The sequence below is a fragment of the Phlebotomus papatasi genome, chromosome 1 (assembly GCF_024763615.1).
Source record: "Phlebotomus papatasi isolate M1 chromosome 1, Ppap_2.1, whole genome shotgun sequence".
Taxonomy (NCBI): Eukaryota; Metazoa; Arthropoda; class Insecta; order Diptera; family Psychodidae; genus Phlebotomus; species Phlebotomus papatasi.
In genome coordinates this window covers 15,170,656-15,193,886 of record NC_077222.1, presented here as the reverse complement: position 1 = coordinate 15,193,886, position 23,231 = coordinate 15,170,656, and the positions used below count along the sequence as shown (strand labels likewise).

General features: G+C 33.7%; 2 protein-coding genes across 3 annotated transcripts in view; one reads left to right on the top strand and one right to left on the bottom strand.

The window, feature by feature from the left end:
• LOC129800088 (FERM domain-containing protein 8) overlaps nt 1–23,231 on the top strand; it is a 166,415-nt gene that overhangs the window by 53,739 nt on the left and 89,445 nt on the right. The window lies entirely within an intron of this gene.
• The window catches only part of LOC129800089 (5-hydroxytryptamine receptor 1A-alpha-like), a 45,008-nt gene continuing 29,606 nt past the window's right edge, over nt 7,830–23,231 (bottom strand). For both annotated transcript variants that reach the window (XM_055844465.1, XM_055844464.1), the window contains exons 3-6: nt 21,370–21,504; nt 18,410–18,559; nt 11,487–11,853; nt 7,830–8,597 (exon numbers count right to left, since the gene is read on the bottom strand). In XM_055844465.1, the coding sequence (XP_055700440.1) occupies nt 7,958–8,597; nt 11,487–11,853; nt 18,410–18,559; nt 21,370–21,504 (1,292 nt within the window). In that variant the 3' untranslated portion in view covers nt 7,830–7,957. The remainder of the gene's footprint in view (nt 8,598–11,486; nt 11,854–18,409; nt 18,560–21,369; nt 21,505–23,231) is intronic.

The following is a 23,231-nucleotide window of genomic DNA, read 5'->3' as shown; positions in this document are numbered from 1 at the left end:
AAGTTGTAGCATTTGGTGAGATCTTTCGTTTAAGCCCTCATTCATCAAAATCGGTCACATAGAACCGGAACCCCTCATATCTCCGGTTCTATTGAAACCACAGCGCACATACGCACCATTTTGGAAACGTCCTAGACTGGACTACAATATACTAAAATTTCATTAACTTGCACAATGCCGTTTTTGAGAAAAATGTCTTTGAATTTCGATGAATTTTGACGCTATCACAGCGCCACCTGTGGTGACTTTTTGAACTTCCATCTGAAAGTGCTCATCGAGACGAAACCAAAAAGGTAAAATTTATGTCGCTATGTTAATTAGAACCGGAGATAGAGGCCGGTCAATGTTCGAACTTTGACCCCTTATAGCTCGGGTCAGGGGTTATGGATCAACTTAAGGTTTTTTTGTTTGATAGGTATAATCAACGGCTACAACATACTAAAATTTCAGCCCGATTGCATAAGGAATTTTTGAGTTATTTAACTTTAAAGATTTAAAAATTTTCTTTTTAATAATAGCGCCCCTAGCGGTGGTTTTATGAACTTGCGATGTTAGAAGGGGAAGTGGCATTTCATGAGAGCTTTCCAAAAAGCCCTTATTTTTTAAATTCTGACAATTAGAACCGGAGTTATGGCCATTTTAAGAAATTTTTTTTGGACCCTTATAGCTCGGGTCAGGGGGGTCGGGGGACCTTAAGTTTGGTACTGATGGAAAGCTCTAAGGCCCAGCTATAACATACTAAAATTTGAGCCCGCTCGATGCCATAGGGGCGGAGCTATTGAGAAAACAAAAAAAGGGGGGTCTTCAAAATGGCGGAAGGAGGGGTGGGGGATGGGGGGTCAATGCACCATGTTGCAATTTTCATACGATATTTAACCTTTGCCGAAAACCGCAAGTCGATATCTTTTTTAGTTTAGGAGCTATTAAGCTCCAAAGAGCGGCCGGACGGCCGGCCGGCCGGCCGGCCGGGAACGTAACTTAGCCCCCCATATATTCGTGATCAGGAAGTGGCGAAACACATTTTGGCCAAGTTTGAGCGCGATCGGACGACATAAAATTTTGTTAGGATTATAGTAGGTGAGATTGTTAAGAATCTCACCTAATATTATATTGTATGAGTTCGTAAAGGCCTCTACACACTGTGGAAAATTTTGGAATGGAATGGTATGGAAGATATTGCGGTGTATGAATTATTTTACAACTATCCTACATTTTAAATGAATATGAAGATAGGGTGGCGGCACTACTTGTGGCCTGTTCGCAATTTTAGTCAGAAATCAGAATTTTTAATCAGAACAATTTTTAACAATTTTTAATCAGAAAAAAATGTGATGTAACTATCATAACACATCAAATATCTTTAATTTTGAGGTTTTTCGAAATCATTTTGTGACAAAAAGTCAAGTTTTTTGCGTAGAGGCAATAAAAAAACAGGTCACAAGTAATGCCGCCACCCTATTAAAAATTTATTTCCTCCTATCGAAAAATGACGAAGTTGAAATGAATGAAAACCGGAAAAATCGATTTCCTTTTTATACTTTCACTGGTAAAAATGAAAGCATCATATTGGGTCATATTTGATATTTTTTGAAATGATGAATCATATTATTTGACACTTTGAAAGGTTCAACAGTGGCTCTATAAATTTTAAATGCACATTTATCATCGTTTCAATGAGTTTTAAAAAAGTTTACGTGCTCGATTTGCAGAAAGATACAGGGTCTTAACTTTAAGACTTTAATTAACACCCAGTTAGGCACTATTTAAGGTTTTGTCGGTATGATAGTGGTAGGTCTTAATTAAGACCTCGATTTCTCAACATACATAAATAACGGACGAAAGAAGTTGTCTCATACACTTCCTGCCTTTACTTCCCTATATTTTACAACGATAGAAGTCATAAGAGATAACCGAGATAACGTTGTAATACTTGTGAGCTTAAAGTATCTTGTAAGTAAATAATAAAAAGAATAAGTCAGGAACAGAAATGAAAGCTTTCAAAACAATTTTCTTAAAAAATGATTCTAGCTTTTCTAAAGTGTTACATTGTTAATACTGTTTAAATAAAACATATTACTATCCTTTGTAGCTTCTACACTGAGAAAAAATGGGAGTGCGATTAACTTTTTTTCCTCATAAATTTAACACTTTTTAGGTGCAATTCAATATTAATTTTACACCGTTTTAAGGGTAAAAATAACATGAAAAAGGGTAACTTTAATCCCTAATACACCTGGAAAAGCAGAATATTTCTACCGATTTCGGATCAATACTGCAGGGTAAAATTAACATTTCAGGAAAGTTATTTTAACTTTTTCGGATTTCTATCAGTGTACCGTTTGTATTAAATTCGGAAGTCAAATTATGAGGTGCGTTTAACAGTTTCATTCGACCGCCATAGATGTACGTGGCAAAATCCAGTCCTTAATTAGGACTTACTATTCAGATTTTACCGATAAGTCCTTAAAATAGTTCCTAAAGCTGGGTGTTAATTAAGGCTTTAGCCTTAACGTTGAGTCCCCTTTACCCTGTGTCAGACGGGAAACCCTTTACATACTCATAATTGTTGTAATACTATAAAAATCCATGATATAGGAAAAATCAGAACACAACTAAGAAAAATCTCAACAAACCATGGCAAATTTGAGTAGTCATAACTTTGAAAAATGTCAACAGACTTTTTTCAAATTTTACTGCTACTGGAATTAAAAATAAACAATAGCCTTATCTTAAATAATAAATAATAAATAATATCATATCTTAAATAATAAAAGAATCGAATTAGCGAGAGTGTACTGTATGATAGAAAATATTTAGCTGTTTCGATGCTTTCCACTACGAACGCAAAATAGTGATCTTTCACATATTTTTTTGGTGAGGGGTATTATCTATGAAGGTTTTTTATAGGTGAAACATTGGCCCTGAGAGGTTTTTCCTTATTATGGTCTAGAAATATCAAAAAGTTGCAATATCTCCAAGGAAGCAGAAAATCGAAAATTCACGATTTTTGTCCAAAAATATCTAAGCTCAGGAGTTAATTGGGATCCTGCAAAAAATAGCCTAGATTTAGTCATCCTTATAGTTTGTAATTATCCAGAAGAATCGGATTTTATCGATTCTAGATAGTCTAAAAAAATTGTTGTTTCCATGGGTACCCAGAGTCCCAAAGGAGACGAAAGAGTTAAGGGAAATTGCTTAGTTTTTAAAATATTTTGCGGAGTCATATTTATTCAGAAACAGGAAAAATTTAGTCACTACGAACCCTGGCATCGTACGAAGCATGAGCACTTTCCACTAAATTGATTATGAATTTTCTAGTCAACGTCTGAACATGCCTAAAAATTCGATAAAGTCCGATAGAGTTTCCCGATGTTTTTTTTATAGAAAGGGGGTCACAGAAGACCGGTAATTGATATCTCATACCATTCGACCTATAGAAATAAGTTGAAAAATTTTCAAATTCTTCTTTCTTTGAGTTAGAGCAATTATTCACGATGAGACGAAAACGGTATTTATGGGTATTGTCTTAACTCTGAATTTCACAATTTCCACAGAGGATTTTCATGCAGCTCTGCATTCAAAATTTATAAATTTCAAATTGCATTTTGAATAGTTCTTCGTTAGAAATTAATATTTAATACGTATGCTTTGATAAATTAGAGAATATCATATTTCTAGTTAGCAAAACTACTAATTTTATTAGATGGAATGCCATTTATTCGACTGATAATAAATATGAAATGTTGGGAATTCACATTGAAATTTCATTAAAATTCACCAAAAGAATACTCATTAAATCACTCATTAGAATGAATGCACCACATCAGATTTTACTATTCTACAAATTCATTTCCACCGCAGATTGTGGATAATTTTTTTCGAATTTGTATTTCTGCCAATGTACTAAAATCTCTCTTAAAATAATTGATTTTCCTACTAGAGTTTTCATTTCAAAAACTGATGTGTATATCATATTGATTGATTTTGTTTCATGTGGGAAAAATCATCCAAACTTGCTATGAATGCAAACTTCCGGTTTTATAAATAACATGGTAACATGTTCATTTTTTATGAAAATCTCATTTAACAAAAAAAAATCTTCAATTGTATTTTAATCCTTCTTGGATATTGCATTTCAAAAATGGATCTGGTTCCTCGCATTTGTCCTTTGTTCTCTGAAAACTGTCACATGATTAAGTCAATTTATAATGTATAGCATTGTCAGAATAGAAAATGGAAATAATATAAAATTGGGATAGGGACTGGATATTTGTGACACTGTATATTCAGGACATTAATTGTGCAAAATATATTATTGCGCTTGTGTTTTATTAATGTTTGAAAGATGAATTTTATGTTCCAGGACACTGACGCTCATATTCATTATTTGCATAATGAATGTCGAAATATTAATTAATGAAATTCCTGTTACATTTGAAGGGGGCGGTTATTGTATATTAACTTTTTTATAGGCATTTTAAAAGTTAATTATTTTAAAATGAATGTACGAGTAGCTACTGACTTTGGTAGTTTTCGAAATAATTCTTTGAATATGCGAAACTATTGCTTAAAATTAAAATGTATTCACAAGGTATTTTTGGTTGGAAAATTTGATTTCCTTAAGCGAAAATAGCAAAATAATCGCTATTCAGAACAAAAAGGGATAGCAAAGCATCCCAAGCTTTGCGAAATGCTCGAATTCGTCACTTAGATGCTATCCCTCAAAAGTGCTTCCGCATCATTTACCGTTTCTCGGTTCTAAACCGATTCATAAACCAGTCAAAAGATCGATTATGTGCCTTATTTTCTATGGAACTAAGGGAAATTCGCTCAACTTCAAGTGTTCTGAGAAGTTTTATGTGGATATTTCTGTTATTAAATTGAGAACAGTTACTAGCGCCACTTGAGGGAGAAAACAACGCCCTCTCGCGGTGGAAAATTTTTCCAGAAATAGTAAATATCCAGCATATTGTTACTGTCATTTAGCATTAAAAAGAGATGGCAAAGCGTCCCAGGCTTTGCGAAATGCTCGAACTCGTGACTTCGATTCTATACCGCAAAAGTACGGTTCTCAACCGATTCATAAATCTCTCAAACGATCCCCCAAAATAGTTATAAAAGTAATAGGATTGATTTTCAGATAAAAATATTTTTATCGGTTATGAACCCGTTCATTACCGGTTCACAACCGATTGAAACCTGTTCAGTTTTATCGAAAATTCCAAGACCTTTCCGATGAGCTCAAACATGATCCCATTCGCTTGATAAATACGGTCTCTAGGACGTTTTTAACTTTTGACCTTGAAAAACTGTTTTTAGGAATGATTCAATAGTATTTTTACACATGGCCAAATCTCCTCCCTGGTAATCTTTAAAAATTTCGAGCAATCCCAGAAGAAAAACATAGTTTGGAGGGGAAATGAAGGGGTGGGGGGAAAATGAGGGACATCTTCACGACTCTTGGGTTGACTTATGGAGGTCAACTTATGGGTTGACTTAAGTCCCAAGTCGCTATCTCTTACTGTTTGGCCTCTAAAGCTGGCGAAAGCCCGGCGAACAAACGGACAAACAGCGTGACGACATTTCTCAGAAATCGTCTGAAACGTGCAGAATTATTGATAAAAGTGATCTTCAAGGTGTGGAAGGTGAAAATTTGGGGCGTGAAAAAATCGAGGGATTATATATAGGGTAACGTGTGGTATTTCTGGACAAGGTGCTTTTCGGGACATAATATGGGTATTTTGGGACACATAAAAAATCCTATAAATATTTGTTTTCAAATTATTTTTAAGTTCTATGTGAAATATTAAGCTCTTTACGTATCAGATAAACATAAAACTTCTGAAATTTTATTTAATTTAAAGCATGAAATACGCGTGAATTGTGAGTGACAAATTTCACTTTTTACAAAACCTTCAGTGTGGTCAATTTTGCAGATGTCAACACAAACAGTGCTTAGTTTTTTTTCGTTTTAAGTCACATTAAAAGTGAAATTTAAACAAAATTTTTATGAAAGAGTGAAGTTTAGAAGTTCTACTTAAAGGTAAATAATCAGGCTCGGTGAAATTTATTTGTATAATAGCGACTTTTGTCTGTCCCGAAATACCCAACTGTCCCGAAATAAGGGAAGAGTACCCCGGATCGGAATGTTAAGACACATGCTCCATATTTAGCTGAAAATATAATCCACAAAACATTATTTAGTATTTTTATGTATGCTAATTGATACATTAGTGATCCCTTTAACTATATCTGTGCTTTTGAATTTTTAATTTTTATAATAAATTAATAAAAAATATGTGTAATTGCAAACTTGCACTCTGTACCTCGGATCGTCAGGAATTTAATTAAGTGTCTCAGGGAAAATTGGTTTTATAAATTAAATCTGAGTTAATGCACTGTATTCTTGTAAGAATTAAATGGTAAAAAGTAGCTAATAATTTTTAAAAAATATCATTTAATTTGGAGCAACAATGTAGTATTAACCTGACGATCCGAGGAACACTGCCGATCGCTGGTACTCTTCCCTTATACCACTCTTACTTCTTTACTTTTTTTGCTATTTTGTATAAAAAATGATGCATTTTTCAACATTTTTCGATAAGAATGTTATTTTGGATAACATATAGAACATAAATATTTGTATCAATAAAGAAAAAAAAATGTGAGAAGCCATTAAGCTGTTTGAAACTTAAAAGTGCTAAAAAGTGTCCTGAAATACCACATGTCACCCTACTGCTCTCTCTGTAGATTTTGAGCAGTAAAAAATACGCTTTGTAGAGTTCATTAATATTTGTCTTTGAAAGTCCACTATTCCAGAATGATTAAAGGACATTTTCATATTTGTAAGGAACATGTCAAATTAAAAAGTTTTAAACCGATTTGTGTCGATAAGACACTCAATTTCTATTCAGTATAAAGGTTCCGAAACATCTTTTAGATCAGTCAAATTCCATGAAATCAAAATTTACATCTCCTTCTTTCTCAAGCGTTTTGCCTATGCTGTCTCACTTTTTTCTTTCTTCTTCTTCTTGTTTTGAATGTCACAAAAATTTGCTTTAAACAAATTTTCAGTGCAAAAGAGTGGGATAGATATGCAAAACTTTTTAGAGAGATAGGGATATGGATTTTGATGTGTCAAAAGCACTATTGGTTCCGGTACACATTTTGTACAAAATTTACATCCTTTTTCTTTAAAATTTTGAATAGGGTAAGTGTGCCAAATTTCGGCATAGTTGCATGCAAGCGTCAAGGTCTCAAGTTTGAAATGTAATATTTTAAATACAAATTTTTTTTTTCTTTTTTCTTTTTTAAGAGTGTTGCTTGGAACCTTGTAAAGAGTTTACCATCTTTATTTACTCTAAAATCATTCTTAATACATTTTAAAATGAATAAAAATATAGACACAGCTTTGGTGCCCTACTTCGGCCACCTTCATTCTCATAGTTCCTTTCCCCTCGGGAATTCTTCCAATATCTTTTTCACGTCATTTCGTTTGTCGAAGCTACATTATTTGTTATTCTTTTGCACTGTATAATCTCTACATTGAGTACGTAAAATCTAAAAGTTCATGGAAATTCGAAGAACAAAAAAGGTGGCCGAAATTGCAAGCTGGCCGGAATTTGGCACACTTACCCTATATCCTCTTATGGAAATTTTCGTGAAAAAGAAAGACAAGTGAATTTTTGTTTCATCATGTAATACCGAGCTAAAAGATGTGTTGAAGGTATAATAAAACAAATTAACTTTGATAGGTTAATCTACTACATCTGCAATAGTCAGTTCAAGTATTTATAATCCCAGGAATCTTACAAGCAGGCATTTGCTTAAAATAAACTTATATAAATCTAACTTTATTGAATTATAAATTGCTTTCTACAATGTTACAAAAGACGTCTCCTTGTGTTAATAATTGATTGTAGTCCCCTTGGGGCAAATTCGATTATAACATTGAGTCTTAAGAGCTATACTTTCGACTTCTGTTGCTTACCCCATTTTCCGGGGATTGTGTCATGAATGTTGCGGGCGATGATGATCTTGTGGTAGGTGAAATGTCGGGTAGGGGATTGATTTTGGCTCTACCACGAGGAGTTTTACTGCTCTCAATGTCAGAATTGTCGGAAGATTGCTGAGGCAAATCGGTGTCGCTCTCACTGGTGGGTCTGGTAACTTCACTGGAATGACTTGTGGATGATGGGCCAAATACTGTGGTGTTGGCATTTGTGGCAGGAGTACTTCTATCCCTCTGAGAACTAGAACTACCACGTTCTTCTGATGTCTTGAGGCATCGACCGCAGCAGATTTTCTTCATTGTCTCTCGGAATCCATTGTGCCACCACGCATAGATAATGGGATTGAGGAGACTATTGGCAAACCCAAGAATTGCCAGTGGACTGGCAATGGCAATTCGGAGACTTGTGCAAAATTCAGGGGTTGCCTGAGGATCGCAATTCACGTACATTGTGGATGCTATAAAGTATGGTATCCAGGTGAAAACGAAGCTCCCCGTGGTAAATAGCACCACTTTAATTGCTTTCCATTTACTGGGTGATTTTCCGGTTGTCTGCCGCACATTTGCCCTCGCCTTTGTTCTCCTCCTGCCCATCAACAGTCGATTGTGGAGGAAGAAGAAACAGGAATTTTAGTCTCGTTAGTGTCCGCCCACCTGTGAGGATGCGCTAGGCAAATCACAGGGTTAATTTTTCGAATTGCAACATAAATACTAATGGCTCCGGTACACCTTTTAGAACGATTAAAATCAATAAAATTGAAATTCGCGTCCGTCCCTTTCTTTCTCAAAAGACTTGCATAAGTCTATCCCACTCTTTCGGACTCAAAATTGGATTGCTCTAAATTTAATTTCGTATGATGTTCAAAAGAAGAAGAAGAGTCCAAAAGAGTAGGATAGACGTATGCCAAACTTTTAAGAAAGGGATGTAAATTTTGATCTTATGAAATTTTCCTGATCTAAAAGGTGTACAGGAACCATAAATTTGAAATTGATTCTTGAAATACCTTCAAACTAGCTAAATTAGTTCGAATGTTGTACGAATTGGAAAAAAAGAAATGACTGCTTTTAACTTCTAAGAACATCCAAAGATTGTCCTATGCCCACTTAGAAGACAATTCTTAATAGCATTAACCTTAAGAAAATTCATTTTTAGAGCCCCTTTTAGCTCGGCAATAATTTCATGAAACCAAAATTCACGACCAATTCTTTCTCAAAAGATTTGCATATGTCTATCTGACTCTTTTCTGACTTAAAATTTTACTGAACTAAATTTAATTTAGTGTGATGTTGAAAAGAAGAAGAAGAGTTCGAAAGAGTAGGATAGACATATTCAAAGTTTTCAAGAATGAAAGGTTTGTGAATTTTGACTTTATCAAATTTTCCCGAACTAAAACGTATGCCCTAGCCATAAGGATCTGATATTTGTCTTAAAACTTGTCTTTGGAAGATATCGTGGTATCTTGTAATTTTCTTAATGGGTGTGGGCTACACAAGCCTTTCTTATGAAAATTAGGCTACACCGCTACACACATTTTTGTAATTATTTCTCTGCAAAAGCTTCATTTGTATCACGAAACAGTAAGATTATCAGTAGGGGATTGTGGGTCCAAAATGTGAGAAAGGCTTTAGCTTGCTGAATTTATAGCTCTACAACTTTGCCACACACATCATTTTTTTTTCAAACCAAATCTCGGGGCAAATATAGACAGCCTCGGGGTAATTTGTGACATATTAATTCGATTTGCTACAGGGCGTCATAAGTGACAAAAAGGATCCAGTTTTTCTTTCTCTTAATGAAAAATGGATTTTCTAAATACTTTTTTAAAAGCTATTTATTGCACAACAACTCCATTACGTTTATTGAAAATGGTAGATTAAGGGAACTGACTGAAGACCAAATTAACCAATTGCTGCTTAATGCAATGTTTGCTTCTTTTTATGACCCTTACCACTATTTTCTCAAAATTATAATTTTTGAAAAGAGATTTTTTTTGATTGACTTGGAAATAATCACTAGCATAAATGTAGAAACGATTATGGCAATAATTCCGAAAGTCAAAATTCTCAAAATCCAAAATCTCGAAATCCAACATCCCGTACGGGTCGAAATCCTGAATGAGTTGAAATTTCGAAAGCCAAAATCCTGAAAGTCAAAATCCCGGTCGGTTAAAAACCCGAAAAAGACGAAGCTATACGAAGGAAAGTGTGGGGATAATTTCTCAAAATATGGAAAATTTCCTTATGGCTCCAGCTAGCGCTACCGGTGCAATCATCCTAGAAGTATCAGTGGCTTGTTTAAGAATTCTTGATTTTGATCTTCGGGATTTTGGCCCTTTCAGGATTTTGATCCATTTGGGATTTGGACCCATTCAGAATTTTGGCTATTTACGAGTTTGGTTTCCAGGATTTTGGCGTTCAGGATTTTGCTTTCCGGGATTATGGCTTTCGGGATTTGGCGTTAGGATTTTGGCTTTCTGAATTTTGGATCTCAGGATTTTGACCGCGGTTTTTTTTAATTTTATTTTTCTTATTGATTGGATCTCTAAACCATTTGACGTTTAAGGCAGTTGATGAGAGCTATTGGAGGGTGGGGCAATTTAACGTAGCTGAACTTTTTTTCAAGCCTCATATGCTAAGTGAATATGAACTATATTCAAACTTACTGTTCCATTAGTTTCATTGAGTATGGCTATACGAAAATATACAGCACAAGTCATGGATTATTATTCTTTTTTTCCAAGAGCATCTATGTATTTTCGAAAATGTTATTTGCGTGGACCTACCCCAAAAATTAAAATCTCTGTCCTCTATGTCTTGAAAAATATTGAATTTTGAATTTTCGTTAGAATTTCTCAAGTTCGATTGCAATGAGTTTCAACTGCGAGGTTTCAGGTAGGCGGGGCTTAAATTGTTGTGAGAAAAACCTTATTAGCTCCACCCATTATTGAAGTTGTAAGAGCAATACGCTTAGGAACACCCAGAATTTCGTATTGAATTTGTTTTCATCTCATTTTTGATCTTTCCATCCTTCTATGCGTTTACTGCCGTCTTAGTGTTGATTCAAACCTCCATGACCAAATGGTTTACATATCCCTTGTGCGGTTATATGTTTTTTGGATTTATTGTCTTATTAAAATTTATTTGAAGCTTGTTTTTAATTAACACATAACGAGAGCGTGACCTATCACGCTTTTGTATGGAGTTTATTCAAAAAATGTCATTGTATCTTACTTTATTGCGGAATATGTGACCAAGCAAAATAAATAAACGTAAGCCTTTATGTAAAATTATTCATAAAATACAATTTGTAAAGAAATAATTCATGTAGATGGCAAGGCACGATTACGGCTGCAAATTTAAAGAATAATACTGTCCGTGGCAGAACTCTTTGCTGGCAGGTTTTGTGTGAGATAATTCGAGGGATAAGAAAGAGAGTCTTATGAGTCTATTATCAACTTATATGGGGCATACATACCGTGATAGGAATCGGAGGAACCTCCTACGTGGCTGCAAAGGCTCTTCTGTATCAGACGTGCTGGCTACTGTTCCTGCTGCAACAGTCTCATCGTTTAGTGTTTGGGTGGAGGTTCCCACGTGCATTCTGAGTGTTCCAGTTTGCACCCCCATTTGCTGGTGGGTGGCCTTCTTCAATTCGATCACTCGGCGAAGAGCGTGATATAGAATAATGCTGTACAGTACTACCACAAGAAGGATGGGCAAAAGACCCAGAATGGTGGTCAAAAGCACCAATTCTGGTGGTGCTAGCACTATAAACCAACATACACGACCATTGTCAGTGTCTCCACGCCATCCCATGGCCGGCAGGAATCCGATTATCAAACCTGTGTGCACCAGAGAAAATGTTTTATTACATAACTTGGATTACGCTTTAAGCACCCCTGCTGACCGAAAATCAATTCGAGTGTGGATCTGAATGGGAAGTGCCAAGCATCCTTGCACATTTACGAACATTGAAAACATTCAGAAGTCTTGAAAAGTTGATTACTTTTCGAGTTCAATGAATTTAATTGCCAAGAATATCATTAAATTCTCACTTGCGCTTTTAAAAAAAAAGCAATAAATATTCCTCGATGGGAAATGAATACTCCAGCTTTATTACCTGAAGTTATTATTGGAATTACATTATCTATATAGGGCTTTCTGACTTTTGTCGATCGAAGAGAAATTTAAGATTGATATATTGTAATAGGGGAATGTAGGCATGGTTCGCACAGAGTGAACCTTCAAACGATGCGAATTTTCTCTTTGTTTGCAAAGAGCTGACCTACTATTTCTCATCTTGTTTCATGAACTTAATAATGATCTATCTTATGGCTAAGAAATGACGAACTAGCTCTTTGCAAACAAAGAGAAAATTTGCGTTGTTTGAAGGTTCACTCTGTGCGAACCATGCCAACATTCCCCTACTGAGGGTAGATAAACTAATACCTCTCTCTATTTAGCATAAAACTATTTGCAAACTCGAGGTAGGATAAATTAAGCTAATTCAAAACCTGTTCCAAATGGAAAGTTTTCGCTACTCCAAATGGAAACGTAATTGTTTTCATGAGAAATACAGTACTAAATTATTATATTTATATATTTTCTATACCACAGTTTCATTATTTAGTTAATTTTGCTCCAAATAAAGCGAAAATCCATTCATATTCACAAATTTTATTTTCTTAATTTCTTAGAAAAATTAAAAGTGTACCTTTTCGTCATCGAATTCTTCATCGATCGACCATGTTTTCCAATGAAAAACACAATGAGATGATTGTTGTTTATTCGTTTTGTTTAACATTTATGACATGTTTCTGGCTAATTTTAGTTAAATTAAGTGCTAATCTTTATTGTTAACGGTACGTGAAGTTTTCAAATGAAATAATTACCAATTTCTTTAACAAAAAGGGTTTTTCTGAAGTGTCTGTAAATGCTTCAATAGGAAACCCCGGGAATATGATTTTTTTGGAGAGATTTTCTTATTGTTTTAGATGGTAAAGGAGAAAAGACCAGGAATAAGAACAAATCCTACACTCAGGAGCAACTCAACAGGGTTTTGAATACCTTTCGTCGTGGTTTCACTTACACTGTTTGTCTCCAATTAGAAAATTTCCCTTGTCTCCATTTGGATTAATTTGTTTCAAATACAAGCATTTTGCGCTTGTGTGTTTTTCTTGTGTTTAAGAAGTTCTCAAATTATATTTAAAGAATTTTCACTAAACAGTAACATTCTAGAAGAGTCAAGGAGCAAATTTATGTAATTCTCTTTAGAAAAAAATTGAACTTAAAGTGTTGAATCTTCTGTCAAAGTTAAAGCGTCTGGAAATGGTTTTGAATTAGGACATTTACCCTACCAAAATGTTAAATCTTAGAAAAGGGGAAAGTGTCTTGGACAAAGGTTAAACGGTGTGGTGCACGAGGTAAATAGTACTGTCCTTGACTAATTTTCTTAACATAACTTAACAATTACTGAATTAAATAGACAGTAAAAAGTACCTAATTAGTCTTGTTTGGTTAAACTCGTGAATTTGACTTTGTATGAACTTATGCCAAGTTTCTTTTCAATTTAACAAATCGTTCTTGTCTTCTAATTCAAATGAAGTTAAAGTGTGAGAGCATTTTTCAAAATGGAATAATAAAAACTTCACGAAGTCATTAAATCCTTTAATAAAATCGGTAAATTTGCTATATGATAAATATTACAGCTCAAAAATGACGAATTTTTAAATTCTCATATTGAAAATTAGTTTTAAATATTTTTCATTTTTCCAGTTTTTTTTAAGCAAAACCGTTTTGGAAAAGAAAACTACAATACGCATACATAAAATTTTTCGTTAGGGTGAAAATTATTAGTCATTGTTATCGTCAGAAAAATTACTTAAATTTTTGGGCTGTTTTTGTCCCTATCGTTCATAGAGACAAAAAATATACCAAATCAGACTCTGTTTACTTTTCGAAGTTTAGATGTAAGACGTTTTACAAGTTCTGTTTATCGGTTTCATTTTTATTGCTGATTTTCGGTCAGCGAAAACTGTCTTGTCGTTAAAGGGTTAAAACATGACGGATATAATGTGCCCTGAAATTGGTCATATCTACCGTAGGTGGGGCACATCCATTAGATAAGTTTAAAAGTAAGGTGAATTTCCATATTTTCACAGCTACGTACATTCGATGTTCCTAATACCTTGACATGATCAAGTATTTTGACTTTTTTGTTTAGTTATTTTTAACAGATATAAACATTAGACCAGCCCTGCCGTTCTTGGCGATTTTTTGCTAATGAAAAAAAGTGAATCCAAAAGAAACTGCATTAAAATTTGTATGAAAAAATTAAAGTAAACGTTCCGTATTTATAATACTCCTATTAAGTATGGCATTTACTGAGACTATTTTGACCAAAAATAAAATTTAAAAATGGTATAGGTTTTTCACAAAAGGTTTAAAACATGATAGTGAACACCAAATGCTCTGAACACCAGAACCCGATTAAAATGTTGCAGCAGTAAGAAAAATTATTATGAAAAACAGGTGAATAACTACTAAAAAAATCTTTGAGGTTTCATTCCATACAATATTTATTAATACTTTGGACTTGAAACGTCCAGAAGCGAGGTTTTCTCTGAAAGTTCATTCACACATCCTTGTTTGTAAGCGATTTTTTGACCAATAATAATGCCATAATCATGCCTTAGCCAGTGTTTTTAACGGAATTGGCACCCACGGACTTTTTCCAGTTCCCAGAAATGAAAATGCCCATGAAAATATTGTATTTTGCCATGATTCAGGAGACATAGATCATATTGCGAGAAGAGCTCAACGCCATATTAAAAAACGCATATCATAAGGTCTTCGAGGACTGATCAAAGCTCAAGTACTAACGTATTATATTTAAGGGAGATTACTTTGAAGGGAACAAAACATGTTTTTATGAATAAATAAATATTTATAATAGCAAAATGGGAAAAATATAATTCGCTTTAATTGTAATTGAAATTGAAATTCGTCAGAAGGACCTCATTTAGAGCATTGAAGTATTGTATATAGTACGATACAGTCAATATCCTATTCTACGTAACTTAAGACATAAAAACATTAGACAAGATTTATCACTTTTTTTTTTTAACAAATTATACCTGAAGAAAAAGCCTCATTTACTAGCTAAATGCATCCCGGTACCTCCCGTACTGATATTTTCTGTTTGAAGTAGTAAGGACAAGCGCTGTACCTTCGGACGACTCAAGTTGACGAATCAAAAAACGAGTTGTCCGAAGCTTGAACCGTCTGAAAGTAGCGCGCTTTCCCTTACAGCTTTTCAATCCCTCCTGAATGCTCTTTTCCCAAGTCGAAAACTTGCAATGTTTTATTATTTATTTGCATTCGTGTGAGAAATAGTAAATATGATGTTGAATAGATTCAGCGATTTTTTTTTAAATCGCTCGTCGAACAATTCACTAAAAAATGGGCAATAGGGTGTAGTTTTTTGAGTATATAACTTTTCCTAGTATATACATACATATACACTTGGGAATAAATATAAATCGCATTGGGAAAATTTTATTAGTAGCCTTCCAAAAAAAAAGCTAACTATTGCTCTTAAATTTCCCATCAGCATTTTCGAATGGAGAATACAACGGAAACGTATTTTCAATGAAAATTTGTTTAGAATATGCAAATAAACGATATAACGTTTTTTTTTTAATGTTAGCCATTAAAATGTTCATATCCTATTGACACATTTTATTGCGTTTTTTTTCTCCTCAAATATTAATATTAGCAAAAACATATAACATTTGCTTTTAATGTTTGCAATAAAATTGCATAATTTATTTATGATTTCGAATGGTCGACTGTACTGAAATAAGCAAATATTGTTTTGAGAAATTATGGGCTTGATAGGGGAGGAATGAGAAGTTTTATTTTGTTCAATTTTTTTTTTAGATTAATTTATTAAAGAAACATGAATTACATTGTAGCTTATATAAAACTATCAAACTGAATTGCTTGATATTAAATGGTTTCACTTATAAAAAAAAACTATTTATGTTTTAGAGTCATGAATATGTGAAATTGCCTCACACTCCCCTAAACTTCCATAAAAAAAGAACTAAAATTGAATTGTATTTTCATTGACTTTGATTTTAAATTTGGGAGTTATCTCAGTGATGTTTCTAATTGGTAAATATTTCTGTTATTTTTTTTTATTATTTGATTATTTTATTATTATTTAAATACTCTTAATCTAAAATTAAATTCTTGTTATTTACGATGATGAAAATAAAACTTTTCCTAAGTAAAAACGAAGCTTCAGAACATCAGATGCAAAAAAATTAAAAATCAGATTATTACTTATAATGGCAGAATTTATTTTACCATTTTTAAAAGAATTTTCAAAATCAGAGGCTTAAATATTTATATATTTAGTCTATTTTGTGAAAACTGTTATTGTGTTTTTTTTTTTTATAAATGTTTTGAATATCCAAGTGGTAACTCATTCTCATTTTTTTCTGACTAAGCTTTCTGGTTTCTTGAGTTTTGCGATGCAAAAATTGGGTTTCTCGGGTATCGTTATACAAAAAGTAGGTTCCTCGGATTTTTCGATGTAAAGAGGGAGTTTCTCGGGTTTTACTATGCAAAATGTGGGTTAGATTTTCGGGTTTCACGATTCAAATTTTGGGTTTTCCGGGTTTCGTGATGCACTTCTTGAGTTCTTCTGGTTTCGTGATGCAATTTTTGAGTTTCTCGAGTTTCTCTAAGCGATTTTTGAGTTATTCGCGGGTTTCGCGATGTAAGGAGCGACTTTCTCGGGTCTCGCGATGCCAAGTCTTGTGTTTGTTGGGTTTCGTGATGCAATTTTTTGGTTTCTCAGGTTTCGCGATGCAATTTTTGGGTTTTCAGATTTCGAGATACAAAGAGTTGAATTTTCCGGTTTCGCGATTCAAATTTTGGATTTTTCAGGTTTCGCGATACAATTCTTGGGTCTTTCGGATTTCGCGATGCTGTTCTTGGGTTCTCGAGTTTCGCAATGCAATTTTTAGGGTTCTCGGGTTTCGCGATGCGAGGAGTGAGTTTCTTGGGTTTCGCGATGCAAGTTTTGTGTTTGCCGGACTTCGTGATGCAATTTTTGGGTTTCTCGGGTTTCGCAATTCAAAAAGTGGGTTTCTCAGGTTTCGCGATGCAATTCTTGGGTTTTCATATTTCAAGATACAAAGAGTTGGGTTTTCGGGTTTCGCGATCCAAATTTTGGGTTTTTCGGGTTTTGCGATGCAATTCTTGGGTTTCTCAGATTTCGCGATGCTGTTCTTGGATTTCTCGAGTTTCGCGATGCAATTCTTGGGTTCCTCGGATTTCGCGCCGCTGTTCTCGGGTTTCTCGAGTTTCGCAATGCAATTCTTGGGTTCCTCGGATTTCGCGATGCTGTTCTTGGGTTTCTCGAGTTTCGCAACGCAATTTTTGGGTTCCTCGGATTTCGCGATGTTGTTCTTGGGTTTCTCGAGTTTCGCAATGCAATTTTTGGGTTTCTTGGATTTCGCTATGTATTTCCTGGGTTTTCTAGTTTGGCAATGCAATTTTCCAGGGTTTCGTTAAACATTTCTCGGACAATTGACAAGGATTTCTCAATATGAGTTACCTTTTGTGAATTGGTGTTATGTGCTAAATAACTATGATCTTTTCATGCTTTTTATTTAGTTTATTTTTTGATTTTTGTGCAGGAATTTAGGACTTTTTTTCTCCGAAGAAATAAGATTCTTTTACAGATTATTGTCATTCTAATAGGGTAGCTTCGTAAATCTCTCAAAATTAAGTCGCTCTACAAAGAAAAAAAAACATCTCAACTATTTATGAAATTCTTTTCTGAGCCGATATCAATGTAAAATATGCAAAACATAAATTCTACATTCAGAGGGAATTTGAAGTAAAAGGCAAGATCTTGAATCAATAAATAATTCCTTTTGTAGGGTCTATTGAATACCATTTTACAAATTATATGTAAATCGTATCAAAAATACTTTGGACTAAATACATAATATGCCCTTTTGAATTGAAATTCATTGAAGATGAGAAATTAGCTTAGAAAGTAAAAGTGGATTACAGAAAAAGGTATATAGTAAAAGATTTTTGAGTTGTGTGTTATCAGATTGTGTCAAATGAGGGTTAAGCATGTCTTTTCGGATATTACACATTTGGAAAAGTAGAAAGAACCCTTGCGTGGGTGGACTGAATATATCGTTTCAGGGTAACAAAATCTCTCTTCATCTCAGCAACAATTTAATGGATCTAACATGAGCTTGCTGATGTGAAGGAATGTTACCAAGGATATTCTGGGATTGATTAATTACAGACAGGGTGAAAGAGAGAGAGAGAGGGATGATTTTTCCAAGAAAAGATTTTACTTACCGAGAATCCATGTAAAGAGTATGAGTATTCGCGTTCTATTGGGATAAATCCACCTTTGGTACTGTAACCCGTAGAGAATATAAAGAAATCTGTCTATGGCAATAAGACCTACGCTGTATACAGATGTTACTGTAGATGACACAATCATTCCTGAAAATTAGATATTAAAAAGGCAGTTAGATGCCTAGTGCTCAAGTATTAATGTACCAAGTATTGATTTTAGCTTTTTCGTGGGCGAGATTTTATTGCCCAAACTCAAAGTGAAAGAACAATAAAATCCCAGAGATTTTGTGTTCACTTATCTCTGTAAACATTGGAATTCTTAAAGTATTTGTTAAAAATTTGCAAAAGCAACGTCTTTAAGAATTCATTCCAATCGTTTATATATTTGTCCGCTAAATCTCTCTGGATAACAAGAAATGTATCGTATATTTACATTACTTAAATGCAACACATTTTTCTACTGTTAGGGGAACTGCGACAAATTTCGGACAGCTTATGATATTGGACACTTTTTGCTTCTTAGTTTAAATTTAAGTTCTTAGTTTTTCGGTTTGTATTTTGTACAATGACTGAGAGCTAAGAAACAAAAGAGTGTCGTCTCTACGAGTATGCTATGAATAGTCCAAGAGTCAAGAGATTTGGGACTTCAAGAAACACTTGGTGTCTCTGGTGTCCGATATACATAGTACACAAAGCAATATCTATATTTTTATTCAATTTTAAATTAAATAATAGTGTTTTAGAGAAAAAAAATATTACAAAATAAACTACTCTTTAAGGTTTCGAACAATAATTCCTAAAATGAGTCGCAATATTTCAATTTGTAATAAAAATTTGTATTTGATATTTAGGACATTGAGGTTTATAGGCAATATGTCCGAAATTTGGCATAAAGCCTTTAAAAAACCATAATTTGCGTTTTAATAACTTTAAGTAACTGAGAAGTTGAAATTTCAGATTTTTCCCTGAAAAGTTGTTGTATATTTGTAATCTAGGAATAACATGGTTTTAAAGTGCTTGTAATTTGGGACAGAGTAGATATAAGTAACAATGAAACAATGTCTTGCAGTCTGAAGTTCAAGCTTTTTAATTCTCCCTTTTCAGAAGTGTTTTTTGGGGCCTTGACAAACAGTTTATTGTCTCTGTCTTTTTTTTAATTAATCCTAATATATTTAAAAATCAATAAAAATGTAGAGATGAATTTGGCTCTAATTTTGGACACCTTGCTTGTAATTTCGGACACTTTGCTTCTAGTTTTGTACAGCTAATCTGCCTCGCGAGCACTCAATGGGTCAAGTGGTAGAGCACTCACTCTATAATGCAAGTGTCCCGGGTTCGAATACCCTTTAGGTTACCAGGATTTTTTCTGGCGTTAAAGGTGTTTGGGTTGCATCCAGGGACTGACAACCTCAATTCATACAAGAAAGAAAATAATGCATGTCTAGAAATCCCCTTGCGGGAAGGCCTTGTTCCTTCATGGAATATTGTGCCAGTATTATTATTATTATTATTGTTATTATTAATCTGCCTCGCCCATTGTCGTTCATCTCAAGAATCTAACTTACCAAGTCTTTTTCCTCTTTATGAGGAGGAACCGTAGAATGCCCCAAGGATCCCGAAAACTTTCCATACATTCATTAAATTTTAATTCAAATTATATTTAAAATTCAACGCATTTAGCTCTAATATCTCCTAAAAAGAGTAAATATTTAGATAAAATACATAAATAATTAAATATTTGAAGAAAATACCATAATTTTAATGAATTTATTCGTGATGTCCAAAATTGCCCTTAAAATGTCCAAAATTACAAGCTGTCCCAAATTACGAGCAGTTCCCTAATACAAATAAATCTGAAATAAAGTTTTATTATCAGAGATTCAAAGACTTTTCTCATAAACTTTAACTTGGACCTTTTAGTTGTAAGCTTTCTAGAGATTTTTAACATTCGACCTTCAAAAACCGTGCAAGGAAGAACACAAGGGCATTTGTTTTATACGAGCGAATTAATATCGAAAAAATTGTATCAATTGTATCAGGATTTTTGAAAATTAAGAAAATTCCACAACGCGTTTTAAAATATATTATTTATCGGTTCATAATCCAGTTCGAACCAATTTATAATCCCCTTAAGAGATTAAAATAATATTAACAATTTATTTTTTTATAAAAAAAAAATAATTTTCAATAACGTTTTATAATTTACAAAAATTCCCCATTGAAAACTTTAACGGGTTTTTTAGAATTTGTACGATCATAGGATCTTCCTAAGTTAGCAAGGAAGTACTTGGCTGCTTCTTCTTGATTTTACTTAACTTTACAATTTAAAACTTGTAATATTTTTTTAAGGGAGTATGTCGAAAGTATGCCCATGATAGATTAGTTATTTTCATTCCAAAGAATCAATCTGTAAAAAAATTATTGAATTAATATGATAAACAATTTTGGAGATTGATAGGGTCTGTACTAGGCTTCCTTTGAGTTAAGCAGAGGTGACTTAAGACTTATTTTTAATTATATAATACTTTGAAAATGCGAGTTTTGATAATTGTATTATTTCTACGCAATTTGAACTAGGTTTTGAAATAATTCATGAATCGATCTAAAATGGTTATATACTTGAAATGCTTTTGTGTTCTATATCGTTCCGCCAATAACAGTTATTGGACATGCGGACAATTCAACGATTTTGATGACAAATCCGAAAATAGCAATTTACATTAACAAATTCCTTCGATGTTTGTTAATAAACATAATTTTCAACAATCGTGTCACACATATTGTTCGATATTCATGAAAATTTAGTTGAACATGTTTCGGTTCTACCCCTACAAATGTTAAATAATGATGAAAATAAATGAATGAAAGTGGAATTGGATACTAATAGAATTGTGCAATGCAATTTCTGGTGTATACACAATATGTGAAATTGTCATCAAGTACAACATACAACATACCAATTTGAATGGCACATGAATGCTCATCTCGATACTGCCGAGGATAGAATTGGCCAAAGAGCACAGCTATTCCAGTCACTAAATCCGAGAGAGCCACATTTCCCAGAAACATATAAGTACTTCTTGGCTGCTGACCTGTAAAAATTCAATTAGATACGGGATTTTACTGTTGGCTTTTATACTGCACATAAAATTATATGTGAGACTTCTGTTTTTTGTTCGGACATTGCATACACGGCCTTCGAAATTTGTATGGCTTTCATAATAGTCCTCGGCTATAGAAAAAAAAGGAAAAAAGTCTCTTGAGCATTTAGGATACAATATTAAATGATTTTTTTTGTTTTTAGTCTAATGAGTGTACATGAGGTTAATAATGTTGATAGAGGATTGACTTGACTTTCAATTAAACTTTTGATACTAAACTTTTCACGAGTAAGCTAGACACACATTCCAATATGCAATCATAATATCCGTAAGTTTAATTCATTGCTCTAATTTTACGTTATGTAGAACGTTGTCTTAGAATTTGTATAAAATTAAGAAGGAGTGAAAAAGTGTCCTAGCCTTGCGGAATGCTAGAGCTCACGAGATAAGACATTCCGTGAATTATTTGTGTTTTTTGCACTGTTCAATGTGTATACATTTGATTTTGCAAAATCAATACGAAATGTGATGAAGTATTCTCCGAGACACTTATTAAATCATGCAAAAATGGTGAAAATAAAGAAAAGTAGTAGCGGTTTTCGACATAAACCAAAAGACATTATTTTGTAGGAGTAGGAGAGGATGGTGAGGAAGCTATATTTATATCGATTTATAGGGGTATGGGATCGTCGAAGACCCGAAGTCAATACGTTTCACTATTTGGCGTTGGGTCCCGGTCAATATCCTGAAAGCCAAAATCCCGAAAGCCAAAAATCCCGAACTCCAAATTCCCGAAAGCCAAAATCTCGAATTCTTAAAAGTGTCATGGTTACTTTCACGATTGCTCTCGCACTTGCTGGAGGCAAAGGGAAATTTTCTGTGTCTTGGGAAATTATTCTACACATAATCCTCCATAAATTTCATCCCTTTCAGGATTTTGAACATTCGGGATTTTTTCTGTCGGGATTTCGGCTGCCTCCGTTGGCGTGACTGTACAAAGTTTTCGAAAAAATAAAAAAAGAAGGTTCATGAAAGATTAATCGGTTACAGGTTCCGATTCATTATCTTTTGGGACCGATATAGCCGGATTGGAAACATTAGTCCTTTCTAAAAATTCCAAATTTTACGAAATCGTTCGACAATTATGTCTTACAGAGTGGTTAAACTTTGATCTTCGAAAACATGAGTACCGTAAATGCGGGCGACTTTGTCCTCTGTGGGTTACTTTGACCCTTGCAGTTCATAAGCTTTTCTTTAATTCTAATGTTTAAGAGTGGTCCTCACCGATTAGATATGGTAGATCGGATCAGTAAAGACCATCATTAAGTGTGATAATTAAAGAAAAGCTTAGGGGGAACTGGGGCAGTAGTAAGCAGGGGTAGTTGTAAACACTGTGATTTTTTCATTAATTTTAAGACTCCAGAGGATAAAACCCATAAGCATTCATAGATACCATGGGGATGTATGCACACAGATGAATTGGTCAATAAAATCCTAGTACTTTAAAAATAAAAATCATTTTTCTCGAAAATGTTAATATTTCGATTATTTTGGTCATTTGGATTTCCACCTAGAAATTGAGAACTGTGTAAAATAATCGAAATGTAGCAATACCAGTTCTTTCCTACAACCTTTAGGGTTATATTAATGTATTTACTAAAGATATTGAGATTCTCAATTTTTTAAAAGAATTAACAATTGGACAGAAAACAGCATTT